General features: G+C 53.3%; 1 protein-coding gene across 1 annotated transcript; it reads left to right on the forward strand.

Moving 5' to 3' along the window:
- Positions 1 to 402: 402 nt before the first annotated feature.
- RHCG (Rh family C glycoprotein) lies at positions 403 to 8,499 on the forward strand. Its single transcript, XM_039723387.1, has 10 exons — positions 403 to 831; positions 4,175 to 4,361; positions 4,819 to 4,969; positions 5,343 to 5,490; positions 5,874 to 6,040; positions 6,714 to 6,851; positions 7,207 to 7,343; positions 7,861 to 7,985; positions 8,137 to 8,210; positions 8,306 to 8,499. The coding sequence occupies exons 1-10, from the start codon at positions 645 to 647 to the stop codon at positions 8,369 to 8,371; spliced, it is 1,380 nt and encodes a 459-aa protein (XP_039579321.1). The 5' UTR covers positions 403 to 644; the 3' UTR covers positions 8,372 to 8,499.
- The last annotated feature ends 8,536 nt before the right edge of the window (positions 8,500 to 17,035 follow it).

The raw sequence follows: 17,035 nt of genomic DNA on the forward strand, positions 1-17,035 counted from the left end.
CCTTGCCAGGAGGATGCTCTGGGTAAATCACTTTGGGAAATTATGGAACATGTGTCACTTGAACATCCTTACAGCCTTGGCAGGGCCATCACGTGTCTGTGCAGGATCTTGGTACCTGGTTTGAGGCATGCACCTTCCTCTTCCTCCTGTTCTGCACCTCAACTGCTTTCCAAAAGCCAAGAGCTGGAGCAAAGGGCAGCGCCTTCACCCACAGTGCCAGCTGGGGAAGGGCGAGCTCAGGGCTGGGGAGGGGGTGAGGGGAGCACCCAGAGCCGGGAGGGAGGGGACAGTGGGGATCAAGGTGTGTGGGACTGGGCAGAGCAGGGGGCTGGACACTGCGGCTCCACTCCCCAGTCACACCGGCCTCCCCATCTGCTCGTCCCCGTGGAGGCAGGGCTCAGAGGTGCCCGGAGCAGCTCGGAGGAAAGGTGCTGAAGCCTGTCCCTCCTCCTAGGGAGGAAGGTGGGTTAGAGGAACAACCCTGCTGAAGCTCCAGTGCCCTGAAATGTGATCCTGCCGGAGGCACCTCCCTGGGCCCCACCTCGCCCTCTCCAAACCTATATATGTGACCGGCCCCGGGCGGGCGCGGGGCCGCGGCTCGCACAGCCCCGGAGCCCCTGCGCAGGGACCCGAGCCTCCAAGGCATGGCCAAGAACACCAACATGCGCTGGCGGCTCCCGCTCGTGTGCCTGCTCTGGGAGGTGGCCATGATCGTCCTCTTCGGGGTCTTCGTGCGCTTCGGCACCGAAGCTGATGCGCACTGGGAGGAGGAGAAACGGGAGATGAACCTGACCAGTGACATAGAGAACGACTTCTACTTCCGATACCCCTGTGAGTACTCTGGGAGCCTAATGCTTGTGCTGGCTGATCCCCATCCCATCCCATCCCATCCCATCCCATCCCAACCCATCCCATCCCATCCCATTCTGTCCCATCCATCCTATCCTGTGCTGTGGCAGAGCCTGTCAGAGGTGCTGCCTCACACCAAAAGCTGTGCTCTTGCCTCGAGGCTGGCTTGGGGTTCACCAAAGAATCAGAGAAAAGCATCCTGGCCCTCCGGTGCCTTGGGGCTCTGTCAGCAGGGTACCGTGACGTCTTTTTTCCAGGAATAGGGCTGACGTGTTCCCAACACTCTGCAAGTTTCAGCTTTCTGCCCCCTCCCTCAGCTTTGGATCAGAGCAAGCCTTTCTGTGCACACAGAGGAACGGCTGTCGAGATCCTGTGACATCTTCCTCCTCTTCCTCCGTCCACCCCCTCACTTGTGAATTACCCTTTAGCTGCTGGCATTTCAGTGCCAGAGTCCTCCTAAGCTGCCAGGTTCCCAGGGTTCTCAGGTCTCCGCATCGTAGTGACACAGAAATTATTCAGAAGGTTAAAACTCTTCTGGCCAGCCAGTGCCTCTGGGTGTCTTTGATCTCCAGGGCTGGTCATCTTTGTGAGCCTTTCAGAACAGGCTGCTTCTGTAGGCAATTGTTTCCAAGGAAGCAACAGGCCTGAGTCATGCATCTATTTAGAACATTTCCATTAAAAACACCTGCTAAATCAAAGGAGCTATAGCAACCTGTGGCTGCTGAGGATTAGCTAGTTGAGAAAAAGATTTGCTTACAGAAACCCGCTGCTCAGTCAGCCTCCAGGTTCATGTACGGTCGTGGCTGCCCTGGGCTCTCCCTGGACACCTGCCCTTGGGACCAGCCCCACACGGGTTGGTGTGAAGCAGCATCAGTGCCTGAGGGCTGCTCTTGTCACTGCTGTGCTGGAGGACATCAGGAGTCGAAGAAAGAGTGTGTAGGAGCTAAGGAAGTGACATCTCTTCTGTCCTCATATCCCACTCCTCAGTGCCAAATATTCCCCCTCAAATAGCAAGATGGATTCAACACAGCTAAATCAATCTAAGGGCAACTGCTCAGTTTAGCTTTGAATTACGTTTCTGTTTCAGGCCTGAGGAGGAGCTCACGTGCCCAAAAGCACAGCTGTTCTTTCTCCCTTATCTAATCAGAAATTTTCTCTCTCTGCAAAGATCAAACATGACAAGGTGGCCAAGCCCTGGACTTTTAATCCTTGTGTCCATCCAGTGCTGCTCAGAAGACTGTGGTGGTTGATGACCAGAAGATCATTTGTACCAGCATTTCTGTGACCACTGCTGTCCACAGCACCTGTCTGCACTGGCAGTGGGATAAGAGTGACAAATGAACAGGTCCTTCAAGCCAGAAGGAAGGCTTGGCAAGGCAGGCAGAGAGAAGTTGTCCTGGTTTCAGGAAGCCAATATGTGGTTGTGTCAGTGGTGCCCATTGCCAGGTCCAGTCAGTGTGACAATTCCTTCTCATTTTGGATTGAACATGGATATTCTGTAATCAGTGACTCATCTGCTCTCAAGGGGAAAAGCAATGAGATTTTTTGTCCCCAAGAGTATTGCCAAAGCCCAAACACTTGTTCTTGATAGTTATGGCAATTGTTGTCCTGCCACAAAAGCAGGCTTACAAAACCTTTAGGGCATAGCAATGCCTGTACTGCCTTTGAATGATACCAATGTTATTTTTACTAAGGGAAAACAAAGGCAAGGGTTAGAAAAAGGTCTTAGATTGGGTGTGGTTTAAAGAAAGATCTGCTCTTCCTTCTGAGTTCATAAAGGGTCTAACAGCAGGATACTCTGGGTGTTTGGAAGGCACAGTCCACAGCTTTAACTCTGACCTGTGTATTTCTGTTTCAGGATGAGAGAATGAATATATGCAAATGGCAGCAGATAAATCTAGCTGTATATTGTGCTGCTTACACTGGAAAAAAGAGAGGGGAAATAAATACAGCTGCAGAGGGAAAGTCTGTGGGATTGTGTGGTAAAACCACAGTAAGTAAGACTGGTTCTTAGGACATGTGGAGAAGTGCTTTGGAAGTGACCTCTGCTGAACAGTGCCAGCTGCAGATCTCGTCTCCTTCCTTTACAAAGCATGATTTCATAGACATGGGGGGACATTTATAAAAGCAATCAGATTAGCATGGCACTACATGGCTTAAGCCTGTCCAAATGCTCATCCTTAAACAAGTTGCAAGGTCTTCTAAAGCACAGAAGGACAAAACTCTGAGCTTCTGCAGAGGTGCACTTCACACAAGTCTTCACCCGCCCTCAGTGGAAATAGCAGACACAAGCCCCGTGGAAATGGACCAGGGGCTGATGGATTTCAGCACAGTTTCGGGTAGAGCAGACTTGCAGCCACAGAATTTTCTTTGCCCTGAGCTTACACCCTCTGTGAGTGCACAGACTTTGCTGGATATAGTGGCTATAATGATTTGTGCACTGCTGTATTTATCACTGCTGTATTTATCTGCTCTGCAGCACGGTTTTGCTGGCAGGAGTCTCCCAAGAGAGATCCCAACCTTGGGTCTCCTGTTCTTTCCATTGGCTGACTGGCCTGCAGTGTTAGGGTTTGCATGGTTCAATTTGTAAGTATGCAAGCGTTTCAGCTCACTTAATTGCAAAGGAATGCTTATCTGATAGAAAGGTGCAGCATTAAAAAGTACAGCAGGTTTACTGCACCAAGAAGGTCTTTCAAGAGGCTCACACAGATCTGGTTTCCCCCGGGGAAGGGCATTTGAGGGGCTTGGGTGAACAGGTCTGACCATTAGTGGGAAGAACTGGGTCTCTCTGGTTTAAGCACTAAAAATCTCACACAGTGGGTTTCTGCTCTCAAGGGTATTTTGCTGCTGATTTCCGAAGCACTTAAAAATGTATTTGTAAACTTTCCTTGTTCTTGTGCTCTCCTTGCTCTGAGCCATCATCAGGACCCTGAATGGACCTACCCAAAATGACCATTTACGTGTTTTAACAAATCTTTGCTGTTCATTTCACGTGATGGTTTTCAGTTTTTCACAAAAGGAGAGAAAACAATCTGAATAGAAAAATGTTTTCCTTTGTACACTCCATTACTCTCAGGTCTTCTTTTGCACACAGCTTTTAGTAAACGTTTACTTTAAAGGCTGAGCCTTTTAACCAAAAACCAGTTTCTAAAAGCTGAGCCATTTTCAGACTTAGAAACATGTGGACATGAGGCAAACACACATTTCCTCTTGAATTTCCCCCCTACTGCTACTGATGTAATTAGTTTCTTTTCAACACCAAATGCACATGGCACTTGCAGCCCTGCTTGCCTTGCAGAGCTGACAGTCCCTTCCCTCTGCACAGCTTTCCAGGATGTCCATGTGATGATCTTTGTGGGCTTTGGCTTCCTCATGACCTTCCTCAAGCGCTATGGATTCGGAGCTGTGGGTTTCAATTTCCTCCTTGCTGCCTTTGGGATCCAATGGGCTCTCCTGATGCAAGGCTGGTTCCACTCTTTCAAGGACGGAAAGATCCTCATTGGAGTGGAGAAGTAAGGAGGAGTTGGGCTCTGGGATGGCACCTCCGGCCTGGCCAGTGGAAGAGCTGGAATGAGAGCCAAGCAGTTGGCAACACCTGTCCCTCAGTTATGTCAAATACAATCAGTCCCTAAACTGTTGTTTTCCTTCCACATACTTCCACTTGCTTTCCACCTTCTAGTCCAGAGGTACCTGCCATTGTGGTGGTACTGCTCAAAGGGACACTTGAGATGAGTGTCACCCCTCAGGGCCGAGCCAAGCACCAGGATGTCAGTGCTGAGAACACAGATCATCCACATTACCTGAATAATGTGGGGGTGTAAGGATGGGAGAAAGGTCAATGGGAAATCCAGGGATGTCCCTAATCACTTCTTTGTCTTCAGGTGGGATCTCTAGAGCTGGGGGTGGATAAGAGTGATTTGCAGAGAAGTTTTTCCTAATTAAAACACAATTTTCCTTCCCTTTTTCCAGCCTGATCAATGCTGATTTCTGCGTGGGCTCTGTGTGCATCGCCTTTGGGGCCATCCTGGGCAAAACCAGCCCCATACAGCTCCTTGTCATGACTTTGTTTCAAGTCACACTCTTTTCAGTGAATGAGTACATCCTCCTCAACCTTCTTCATGTAAGGCTTTAGGTAGTACCTGCTTTGTTCTGCTCCTTCCTCTCTGCACCTCTCCAAACTGTCTCCCTTCGTTATGGCTCCACCAAGCCACTGCCTCCATAAGCATTAAAAATACCAGAAATCAGGCAGCAAAAGCAGGCAGATTGTGAAGGAGAGGGGCAGTGGGTCATACTTCCCTGGGAAGGGAGATCTTGTGGGGTTTTGCACATAAGCCTGGCAATTCAGGAGCACTGGGTCCCTCTGTCAAGTGCGCAGAGAAGCTGGGCATGATGCAAATCAGGTCTCAGACAAGCTGGGCATGATACAAATCAGGCCTCAGCTCCAGAATGAGTGGCGATTGCAAGAGCAAACCTCTGCTTTCCCATGGCTGCAGGTAAAGGATGCAGGTGGCTCCATGACCATTCACACCTTCGGAGCCTACTTTGGCCTGACGGTGACACGGATCCTGTACAGACCCAACCTGGAGCAGAGCAAGGACAAGCAGGGCTCCGTGTACCACTCTGACCTCTTTGCTATGATCGGTGAGCCAGCCCTCATCTTGGGGTGCTGCTGCATGGGAAGCACTCGGCTGCACAGGGCTGGTTCCTCCTGTGCCTCTGGGAAAAACTGAAACCAGGACATGGAGTTGAGGAGCTCTGTATCCCAGAGGTCTTTCACATTTCAGAGTTACTTAGCTCCCTTCATCAATGGCTGGGCTGAGATGGTGCCTGGGAAGATAAGGATGCATTTTGCTTCCCTTTCTCTGCCAGCCTTTCCTGATGCTGCTCTCATCATGCGGGATGTGGATCTGGGGAAGCAGGACTATGGGATGTAATTTCCCCCTGTGCAGAAGGGTTTTTTTTTCAATCCCTGTATTCTCTCTTTTCCCTTTCTCTTCCTTATCCCATCTGCCCCATCCCACCAGGTACGCTGTACCTGTGGATGTACTGGCCCAGTTTTAACTCAGCCATTTCTGACCATGGGGATGCCCAGCACCGCTCTGCCATTAACACCTACTGCTCGCTGGCCGCCTGTGTCCTCACCACCATGGCCTTCTCCAGCATGCTGCAAAAGAAGGGCAAGCTTGACATGGTAAGATGGGAGCAGAGAGCCCTGCACTGCCCCAGGGACGTATAATGAGGTTGATCAAGGGTCTAGGAAGCAACTGGCACTTGTGTTTTGCTGAGCAGACACAGGAGGTATGATGGTGAAAGCATTCTCAGCATGCAGGCAGAAACTCTGAGACTATATTGAATAAGAAAGTGGGAATGGGTCCTGCAGGGCTTGAGGTGTGGGGTGATGCCCTGCCTGTGGTGGACCCAAGTCAAGCAGGGACTGGACTTGCTCCTGGACATGTTGCAGAGCCCTTTTTGGCAGCGCTCCCCATCAAACAAGGCCTGCGCAGCAGCTCGTGAGCAATCGGGGGGCTGACTTGTACGTGTTGGATGTGTGGGTGACATGTCTCTGTGACAGCAGAGCTTGCATGACACACGGGTGAGACAATTTCCATCTCATCACAACTCCCCACCCATATCTGTGGATGCAAAGAACGTGTGTGGTACGGGGAGTGGGAGTCTATGTGCACCTGTGCTACAGACAGAAGCTGCCTGTTCTTTTCTTGTTTTTCACCACCAAGTAGGAAAATGGGCCCTGATATTTCCTCTGGAAACATTTTCAGAGCTGATTCTCCCACTTTGCCACTTGCACCACCCCTGAGCAATTGCAGTCTCCCTGAGATGCCAAGGCAGAGTGGTTGCTCCTGCAGGTCCACATCCAGAATGCCACACTGGCCGGCGGCGTGGCCGTGGGCACCAGCGCCGAGATGATGCTGACCCCATATGGCTCCCTGATTGTCGGCTCCATCTCTGGCATCGTGTCCACGGTGGGGTATGTCTACTTCACGGTGAGTGCTGCTCGAGGGGCCTGCAGCCCTGGTCCTGCTGAGGAGACCAGAAATGGATTCACTTCCCTTTGACAGTTCCTGCTTTCCAGAATCCCTTGTGAGATGCACTTCTGTCTCCATTTACTGCCCCAAAATGCCCAGGAAGTTTCAGACTCCCAACAGGAGCATGTTTGGAGGATATGTTGTTAGTTTATCTTGAGCTTGGCTCACATCTTTGTCTACAAGCCTTTAGCTCTTTAATGGGACACAATATCTCTCCTCTTTCTCTGCTCATCTCAGTCCTCCATGGAAGAAACTAATCCTTCCCACAGCCACACTCAACTCCCTGATCTCTCTCTACTTCCCTTCCCCTCAGCCTTTTTTGGAGTCTAGGTTGCACATTCAGGACACTTGTGGCATCCACAACCTCCATGCCATGCCAGGCCTTATTGGGGGCGTTGTGGGGGCCATCACAGCAGCTGCAGCCACGGAGGATGTGTATGGAAAGGAAGGGTAAGATGGCTTGAAAATCTTCCCCGAGAATAGATTTTACCTGAAGCTGTGTGGGCTGGGAGCAGGGAGCAAATAACTGCTTTTGTTAATAGTTCAGAGTTGCCCAGAGTTATTCCTCAAAAACATGGGTTGCTCTGACTGTGTTGGGCTTACTGAATTGTTGCCTCATCTTATGCAGCTGATTCTTGGTGGCCTCTTCAAGCCACAGTCCTGTTGTTTGGCATTATCCTGGGTCACAATGGGGAGGGAAGTGCTTCTCCCTCTCTCCTGCATTGTTTTGTGGGGTCAGGTAAGGCCAAAGAGAACGTTTATATTTTGGGCTCCTCCTTGGTAAAGCTTTGCCAGGGGTCAGAGAAAGAAGTGAGCAGTGTTTTGGTCATCACAACACTCTCCTGGTCCACTGTGAAGAGGGTTGGGGCGAGGGAAGGGTTCCCAAGAGAGCAGGGCAACATGGTTCCAGCAGAGCCAGGGAATGTCTCCTGCCAGGGCCGATCACCACCATTTCTGCCCTCGGCAGGTTCATCAAGGCGTTTGACTTCACGGGCGCGTACCAGACGCGGACACCCAGCATCCAGGGCGGCTTCCAGGCAGCCGGCATTGTGGTGTCCCTGCTGATGGCGTTTGCTGGGGGAGCCATCGTGGGTAAGCCGGAGGGGAGCACGGAGAGGGGAGGGCTGAGCAGCCGAAAATCGGCATCCATGTGCCGGATGCATCCCGGGGAGACACCGAGCCCCGTGCCAGGGGGGACCAGCCGCAGTCCCCCGTGCCCACCGCCCTGCCCTCCTGCTCGCAGGGGGCATCCTGAAGCTGCCCATCTGGGGGGACGCCGCGGCCGAGAACTGCTTCGAGGACGGCATTTACTGGGAGGTGAGGGGGCCGCGGGGCGGGAGCGGGCCGGGGGGCACGAGATGGCGCTGTCGGCCCGCGGCCCGGCCCGGGGGGCTCAGGGGGCTCTGCCGCAGGTGCCGGAGGACGAGGAGAGCGACGTGTACCACATGCACAACCCCGACAAGCCCGCCTCGCCCTGAGCTCGGCCCGCCTGCCCCGCCTGCCCGCCGCCGGGCCCGAGGATCGTCTTCTCCCCGGGAGGACAGGGCCCTGCCCTACTCTGCCGCTTTTGTAACGAGCTGCTGTGGATGTAATAAAGTCGTGTTCTTCTTTACGGGCCTGTGTTGCACTGTCAGCGGCCGAGCGGGGTGGGATGTGCGGCACAGCAGCTGCCAGGAGAGCTCTTGGCTGCCCGGGGCACAGCAGAGGGGACGGGACACTCCTGGTGCCATGAGGACACAGCGGGGGCATGAAGGGTGGCAGCACAGGCTGGGTGTATTAGACAGTGTGTTAGATAATGCAGTCCGGGGAGATATTTGGGTTGGGAGCCGGCGACTTGTGATGACAGCCCCTGTGGTGGAGGCTCAGCCCCTGTGGAAAGCACAGGCTGAGCTGGTTCTTTTTGAGGAGGGGATGCTGGGGTGCAGCAGCTGAGCCTCTACTCATCCTGCCTTCTACATTGGGGTGAGGGCCGTTGTGAGTCCAGCTACACTTCCACACGATGGCTTCTGCCATCACCTTCCCTTGAACCGCCCCACCAAGGCCTCCATCAGCTCCTTGGGAACCTTGTCTGCATGTGCAGCACAGGCTGACAGGACCCTTTCCTCTTTTTTGGCTTCATCCATTTCTTCCAGTCATCAGATGGCTCTTTCCACTGTCCGGTGCTATTCTGAAGGGAAGAGGGCAGCCCCTGTCTCTTAGCTGGACCATCGGGCTTCAGCCAGAGTTGGAGGAAAAAGGGATGAAAACCAGGCCTAAAATCCTGCATGTTTTCCAGGGTGATATAATATGAAGAGCAGGAAAGGAAAAGGGAGGGGGGAAAGGAGGTAGGAGGGCTTATAGGTCTCTTCACTGCATCTAGCTGTAATTCTTACACCTGAGGGGGGGAGTCAAAAGTAGCTATTCACATCCCCTTGGGATATGACACCCTCATTTTCCATGCTGGGTAAAGACAAAAACCCTTTACAACATGTTTCTGGAATTTGTCAGCGGCTGCCAGCAGCAGCATGTTAATTAAATGTCGGCAAAGATGGAAGCAAGAGGCTCTGCTCTAATTGGACACTTTGCTTGGTGGAGCTGAAAAACATTGTGACAGAGGAGGAGGTGCCGAAACACTGTGTTCCCCTGCCATGGCGGGGACAGGGACAGCCAGGCACGGGAGACGCTCTCTCCTGTACACGCATTGCCTCCATTTGGCCTGAAACAACCTCACCATTGAAAAAAGAATAGTAATAAAAGGCCTAAAATCCTCCACAGGATTGGTCTCAAGCACGGCAGCAGTGTGCTATGCAGGGAAAGGGCTGGCTGGCTAAGGAGAAATTCAGAAATATCGTAGCTGGGCCATCAGGAGCTCCAGCCTGCTTGCCAGCAAGTGGTGTATTGTATATTTCTTTTATGATGGCAAAGGCAGGTCTGACAGGGGTTAGAAAGGGTCTCTGGAGAATGATCCCTGCACAGGCTGAAGCATACATTGAGCTGCATCCTTTCTCTAAGACAGGGATGGGAAAATGTAGGGCAAGTGTTTTCCCTGTGCTGGGATCTGCTGAAGGAGGGAGATCTCATCCCAGCTTCTCTGCACTGGGAAAGGGATGTGACAGCCATTTTCTGCTCACAGCTTCATCCAGAGAATGCATCAGAAACCACCTCAGGGATGTTTAGTGACAGGCACCATAGACAATGTCATTTCAGAAAGGGAGTCCAAAACTTTTCCCCACCAGTCTGCAAAATCTGAAAGCAGAAGCAGACCTTTTGGGCACTGCACATTTCCCCCTGTGTGACTGGACTGGTGTCCCTTCATCCCACACCATTTCAGTTCTGTCTGTGTCCCAAATAATCTGTGTGTCCAACCTTCGTGGCCTCTGGTCTTTCCTCCCAGCAGCTTACAAGGGTCTGTGGGTTCAGTAATGGCAAAGACCGGGTGACCCTCATTGCTTCAGCAAGGTGGCCAACCCACATCTGTGATGGGGCAGCTCTGTGAGCCCTGGGAGATGGTCCTGTCCCCTGTCCATGTGCTGGAAGAAGAAGCCCTGACCCAATTCCCTGGACCTCTGGGCTGTGCCTCCTCCTCGTGGGAAGACACCTAAATTGCCCGGGCTGCTGGGCAGCGAAGCGTTTTATTGCCCGTGCTCTTGCGGGGCTCAGTCTGGTCTCAGTACCTAAATCACTCGCTGGGGCTGGCCGTGCAGTTTTAATTCCCTGGCAAACAATGCCGGGGTCGGGCTGGCGCGTTTGAAGTGCAGCCGCGGCCCCAGCGGTGGACGGAGGGTTTCTCAACGGGGGAGCGTGGAGAGCAGAGGATTGGGCTGCTCCAGCAGGCGGGAGAACATGTGAGAAAGGGGCTGGAGATACTCGCGGGGATTAGGTGGTACAAATTGGCTGGGAAGCACCGGAGCCATTGACCAAAGTTGTCCTGGGGCAGGTTCCCATGGGGGGGGTGTCTGAAACAACCTGCCTTCAAGGAGGCTGGAAGGGCCAGCCTGGCTGCTAATCCCCTGGGATTTCTGTGGCATGGAGCAGAAAAGAGGTTAAAAAAAAAAGGAAAAATCTCATGTAAAGGTGGTGGTTTCCCCAAGGGGATGATGTTAGAGAGAGAAGGGAGGAGGTAGGGGGGAGGAACTGCATAGTTTAATCCCTCTTTTAATAGGCAGGTGGTGGGCTTTGCTCGCACTCCTGCTCCTGCAAGCTGCTGCAGGGATTTTGGCAGAAGGCCTTCGCTCACCTCGGCTGTCCCTCACTCTTGGTGGAGTGGATGATGGAGCCCCATCTGTGGATCTGGGACAAGGGGGTTTGCCTGCTTACTACATCCATGCCCGTGTGTGTGTTGGTGTGCACGGGTGCACATACACAGTGTCAGCCCCAGATTTGGGCTAAATGGGCTCATTGCACATCCCAGCCACTGGCCACTACATATCTGCTGCTGGCAGCGTGCCCACGTGTACAAAGCTCCACATCCCCACAGCCGTGCCCTCAGCCTTCTTGACCTTGCCCGGCTGGCACACTGAAAGCCACGCTGCGGGTGCTGCTGGTGATGCTCACCTGCTGTTGGCCGTGGTGCCACCGTGCACGTCCTCCCACCTGTGCCACGCACACCCACCCACCTTTGGGCTGGCACGGGCTCCTGCGTGTCCGAGCCGCCGTGTCCAGGCCCGGCCTGGCGAGCACGGCTCCAGCCCCTTCTGAAGGAGCTGTAAATTGTAATCAGATTAGGGCAGCCGGTCGCTTAGGGCCCTTGAAAAGGGCATACGTCCCCTCATCAGTACCTAGCATTGAGTCGCACAAAGGGTCTAAGTAACTCGGCAGGGGTCGGGCCCTCTGGAGCGCAGGGGAGGGGGCTCGCCTTTCTTTTCTCTCTGTCCCTTGTAATTATGTCAATTTGCTAGCCAAATTGTTTGCTTGAGTGGACAGTGGGGGCTTGCCCCCCTTCACACCTCCCCCCCACCCCTAACCCCATTCATGTGCTAATGTGGGAAGGAGCATGGCCTCCTGACTTCGGGAGGTGGCCGTCAAGGAGCAAAGCACAGGGGGGCATGGGCCAGGAGCCCCCCATTTATGTGCCCATGCATGCCTTGGCCTGGCAGCCCTGATGAACAGGGCTCTCCTGGTTGCTTTACCCCATGTCAGGGTGTGCAATGGCCGAGCAGCCCCAGCCAGCCCTGGCTTTCTCTGGTCACCCCTCACCTGTGCCACATGCCCGCTCGGGCCACAGCATCCCCAGGGCCAGGAGCCTTGCCCTCTGCACCGTGGTTTTCCCGGCACACCTCCCCACCCGCACACCTCCCAGAATTTGCATATATTCTGCCCGCAAATCCTTGTCAAGGGGACCCTCTTTATTGCCTGTATAGATCACAGGGTGTTAGTTAAGGGGCTTCTTTGTATTGCCTCAGACAGCTGGGGTCATCAAAAGTCCTGTGGTGGGAAGGAGAGACAGGAGGAGGGGGGAAGCTCTGACAATACAGACTGAAGGATTAAAGGAGCATATAAAGTTCCTATTGAGTGAGACAAGAGGCTGTTCACTCCCAAGATTGACAGCAACCAGGAGGCGATTCCCAACACAATGTCCAATTAATTCTCTACCCTCTTCGCTGCCGTCTCCTCCTCCCTCCTCTCCTGGGCTGGGGCATGAGCAGGGAAGGGCTGAAGCTAAGATCCTTGAGAAGGTAATTAATTATTCCTGACTAAGAGGAGCTTGCCGAGGTGAAGGCCAGTCCCCAGGCTCGCTGGCATCCATCCCCCTCCTACAGGCTACTATCAGTTTGGGCCACTTCAGGGTATTTTCCTCTCCATCACAGAGCTGTCCCACCAAAGGTCCATCTTTGTAGCATGTGCTGGACAATAACCTGGGTTACTGCTGAGTCTGGAGAAAGATTTAGGGCTGAAGCCAAGCTGACAGTGGAATGCAGAAGGACAAGGCAGGAGGAGGAAAGCTGGGGAGCAGGGCAAGGTGCATGACCAAGATGTATGGGCATGCAGAGCATCTGGGGAGAGGCAGAGCAGCATGTACCAGGCCTGGGGATCAGATTTTACCTCTGTGTGCAGTGGCAATGGTTAAAGTAGGTCCACCTATCCTGGTTTTGTAGGGAGAAGTGGGTTTCTGGCAGTGAGGGTGAATTGTCACTGTTCCCTGGGCTAGTCACCCACACTGGCCCCAGTGCTGGGCATAGCAGGACATGTAGGAGATATTGTAGGATACTGTATCTCTTTGATGTACCCCACATACAGGAGCAGAATCTGGGCCACCATGTGAAATTTCTGCAAGCCACTTAGTACACAAATTGTCTGGTCTGGTTTTTCCCTTACAAACAGCTCAGCCCAGAGGGAGGAAAGCACCTTTCTCTGAGCTGGTCATCTTTTTCTTGGTACTCTCTGCAGCAATGAGACTCCCAGACATGAGTGGCCAAAGTCCTTCAACACTGACAAACATCTTCAAACCACCTCATCTGGGAGAAAAAGCCATGCAACCAGGACAGCCTGTTCTCACCACAGGGACATTTTGGCCAGCCCATCTTCTCCTACTCAGCACTGGCCCCTTCTCCTCTGCCACCCCTGCCCGTGGCACGGCGGATGCCCCGGTCAGCACGGGGTGGGGACCCGGTGCTGCCCTCCCTGCACCCCTCAGGAGCAGGGGATGCCCTCAGGATGCCGGCATGGGGCTGCCAGTGGCTCGGCACCTCCTGCCCGCTCCCTCCCGCCGCACACGCTCCCAGTGAAGTTGTTTGAAAGTCTTCCGGCAGTTTTCACGGCCAGGAATAACAGATTAGCCATGATCTGATCAGCCCAGTATCTAAGCTGTATTCTCCCTGCTGACAAGTATTTGAAAGAGGGGAGGGGCCACTTTCAGCCCAACGATGAATCTTTCAGCGACAAGAAAAGACCCTTTTTTCTCCCTGCCAGCCGCGGGCTGCTCCGTGCCCTGTTGCTAAGCGAGACCCGGGGCTGCTGCTTGCACGCGGCCGGCTCCAGCCGGGCCCTCGGGTTAGCAGGAGCAGGATATTCACACCAGACATCTTGGTTTTTAGGGAGGGTGTTTCTTTTCTCACCCACCTCTGCCTGAAAAATAACAGCTCGCCGGCGAGGCCCGGGGATGCTCCTGCTGAGGGAGAAAGGGAAAATGCAGAATTGGAGGGTGGATTGGGGCAGTGGGGTCAGGCACTCAGCCCTAAATGTCTGGGATTTGCTACCACACATGGGGCTGTCTCTGTCTGGGCTGTGGAAGGGCAGCCACCGCACGGCCCACATGTCCTGGTGGTTTGGGGCACGGTGGCACCGTGGGGGAACGGACTTGGGGGATGCTTGGTGCTGGTGTCCGAGAAAAACCTGGCTTGGCCTCATGCAGGGGTGGCTCTGGGTGTGGCATTGCAAGGAAACACGTGGCAGAGGAAATAGGGGGATAATCTCCAGTTTTGGGATGCTTTTTAGTCCCCAACGGCATCACTGTGCTCCAGAGCACCGTTTTATCCTGTCAGCATCAGCCGTGTGACCCTGAGAGAAGGAAGGGAAAGCACTAAAACAAAGGCTTCCAGGCTATTTCTGAAGCTGCCAGCATGAGGTGCCCTCGCCTAAGACATGGTGCTCGCATCTCCCTCCTCTCCTGCAAGGCAGCGGCACAGGCAGGACTGCAGGCTGCCAGGGCCTGGGCTGGCACCTTCTCAGAGCCCTGCCCGCCCTGCCTGCCCTCGCTTGCAGGCAGAGTGTGGCAGGAGGAAGGAGGCTCTCAGTCCTTCGTGTACCCCTCCAGTGACTCTCCAGTGCTGCTGCCGAGCCTCCCTCACCAGCCCCGAGCAAAGGCATCCCAGTGTTACTGATGCACGGCAGCTCAGGCTCTTTGTGAGCAGCAATTCTCCCTCTCCAGTGCTGTAGGAAGCCTGGAGAAACCCACTCATTCCTGCCTCAGCCCAGGAAGTCTTGCTTGACCTCAGACTCCTGCAAGCCCTTGATTTCCGGATAGAGGTGACCAGAGTTCATTCCGCTGACGTGCAGGAGTGTGGAAGAGACATGCAGAGAGGCTGTTTCCTTTTCCAGGGAAAAGATAAACTGCTCTGGCACAGCATCACAAGCTGCTCCCTCTCCTCAGGCCATGCCCTGTGCCCAGCTGGTGCAAAAAGCCCCAGGGAAAGATGCCAGAGGGGATGCAAAAATTACTGCTGCTTTGAGCAGCACAAAAAGGAAGGAAACCCTGAGCCTCCTGGTTTGAAACACAAAATGCTGGATCCATGGCTGTGATAGAGCCTCTTTCTGGATGTTTAGCAGCACAAAGCAGCTGACAGACTGGCCTCTCTGGCCCAGTGAGCTCTTGTCCAGTCTGGGGAGGGCCCCTCGATGACTGAAGGGGCATCACCAGTGCTGATGTCACGGCCACCTCCAGTGCCATGGGCAATGGGATGGCTTTCCCAGGACCTAGAGGTTGTCCTAAGTCACATGAGAAGCATGATGACTTTCTCCTGTATTCCCAGGAACAGAGATACCTGGAGGCATCCTGGAGGAAGGTGGATTATGGGTGCAGGTGCTCTATCAGTTTGTGCTTGCCATGGGCAGCAATGGCTGCATGGGCTGTTTTCCATTCTTGGCAGAGGGCACTCACCCCAAATAAATCCCTCCTAGCCAGCAGCTTCTGAAAGATATGCTAAAATCTCTCTAGGCTTGAGCCAACAAAGGTCTGCTGACTTTTGAGGCTCTCACACAGTCCTACCTAATTCTGTTACCCGTTTTTCCTGGCTGTTGGCCATTCTGGCATGGGCAAGCTCTCAGCTTTGGGACCTTAGCAGCCTCTGGTACTTCAGGCCAGATTTCTCACTCTTTGTGTGTCTCTGCCAGCCATGAGTCATGCTCTCCACTGCACAGACAGGTCTCCTGCCTTGCTCTGCAGCCAAGAATCACCTGTGTGAATGAGCAGCAAGAGCTGGGTGGGGGCTGGAGCACAACCCCTTCATCCTCTCCTAGGGAGGCTGAATGACTTTTGACATACATCTTAGAGCTTCTTGGCCCATTGCTTGGTTAGACCTGCAAATGGCCTCTGTTCCTCTTGGATAAACTCTCTGACTCGTTGACTTCACCATCTGCAATGCAATGACCCGATGCTCACACCATGGATGTGAAGATCCATTTTTGACTGCTCCCAAATTTCACACTGTTGTGGCACTGACCAGGTTTTTAGGAGCTCCACGTGCTACACACAGCAAGTCCACAGCATCAGAATTAATTGCTCTTGACTTTATTCCTTTTGTCTCAATTTTGTCTGCTGGCTTTGCTTCCAAGCCTTGGCTTTGCCTTGGATTGTGCTTGGCAGGTGCTGGAAGGTGCTTTGTGAATGAGAGCAGGAGCATCCCATATGGCTTCACTTTTCTCTGGGGAATCCTGAACCACTAAGACCAATTTATTCTGTAACTCTGGGTAGTCTCTACACTGGAAATGCTCTATAAAACCCTTGTTTGGGAAGGATGTGGTCTGCAGAGAGATTTGACTGTCCTCCTGATGGTCTGATCATCTGGAGATGCACAAGGGCTTTTCCATAGCCAGGGCTGAGCAGCACCATGTCTTCCTGTGGAAGAAAGGAAAATTTTCCTTCAAGAACTAGCAGGTAAAACCTGATCTGAGAATTCATGTCCCAGTGATGAAATAAACCATTGTGCAGCAGAGAATAGTACACAATGTAAGCACTCAGGAAAGAAGAAAATAATTTTATCCTGATTTCTAGTGTCTTCCTGACTTGTGAGCACCCTTCCATACTCACACATGTCAGCAGAACACCACCGAGATATATCTATATGAAAATCCATTTGTCTCCACAGCTATCTCTAGCATTTCTTTCCCTGCCCTCAGCTCCTGTGGCTGTGGGTTGGGTTTGCCTGTTTGGTTCCAGCGCCTGGAGCATCCCTGCGCAAAGGGACAGCATCAGCACCCTGTGTCCAAAGGAAACCAAAATAAAGAGCCACCATGGGACCAGAATGGGAGCTTGGGTGGTTTGGGAGCACAGGGGGAGCCTTGAGCATTGCAGCATCCTTTTCTGGGGCGCTGCTGGCGGGGAAGGGGGTCTCCCCACAGGCCTCCCTGCAGACGAGGGCCCCCGCTCAGAGAGAAGTGGCGGCACATCAGTATGCAGGAGTGGTCGCTGCTCGCCAATAAATTAGCATAAACCACTCTAGGAGGTA

Source organism: Passer montanus, unplaced genomic scaffold, assembly GCF_014805655.1.
Source record: "Passer montanus isolate IOZ18808 unplaced genomic scaffold, ASM1480565v1 scaffold5, whole genome shotgun sequence".
In the NCBI taxonomy this organism is placed as follows: Eukaryota; Metazoa; Chordata; class Aves; order Passeriformes; family Passeridae; genus Passer; species Passer montanus.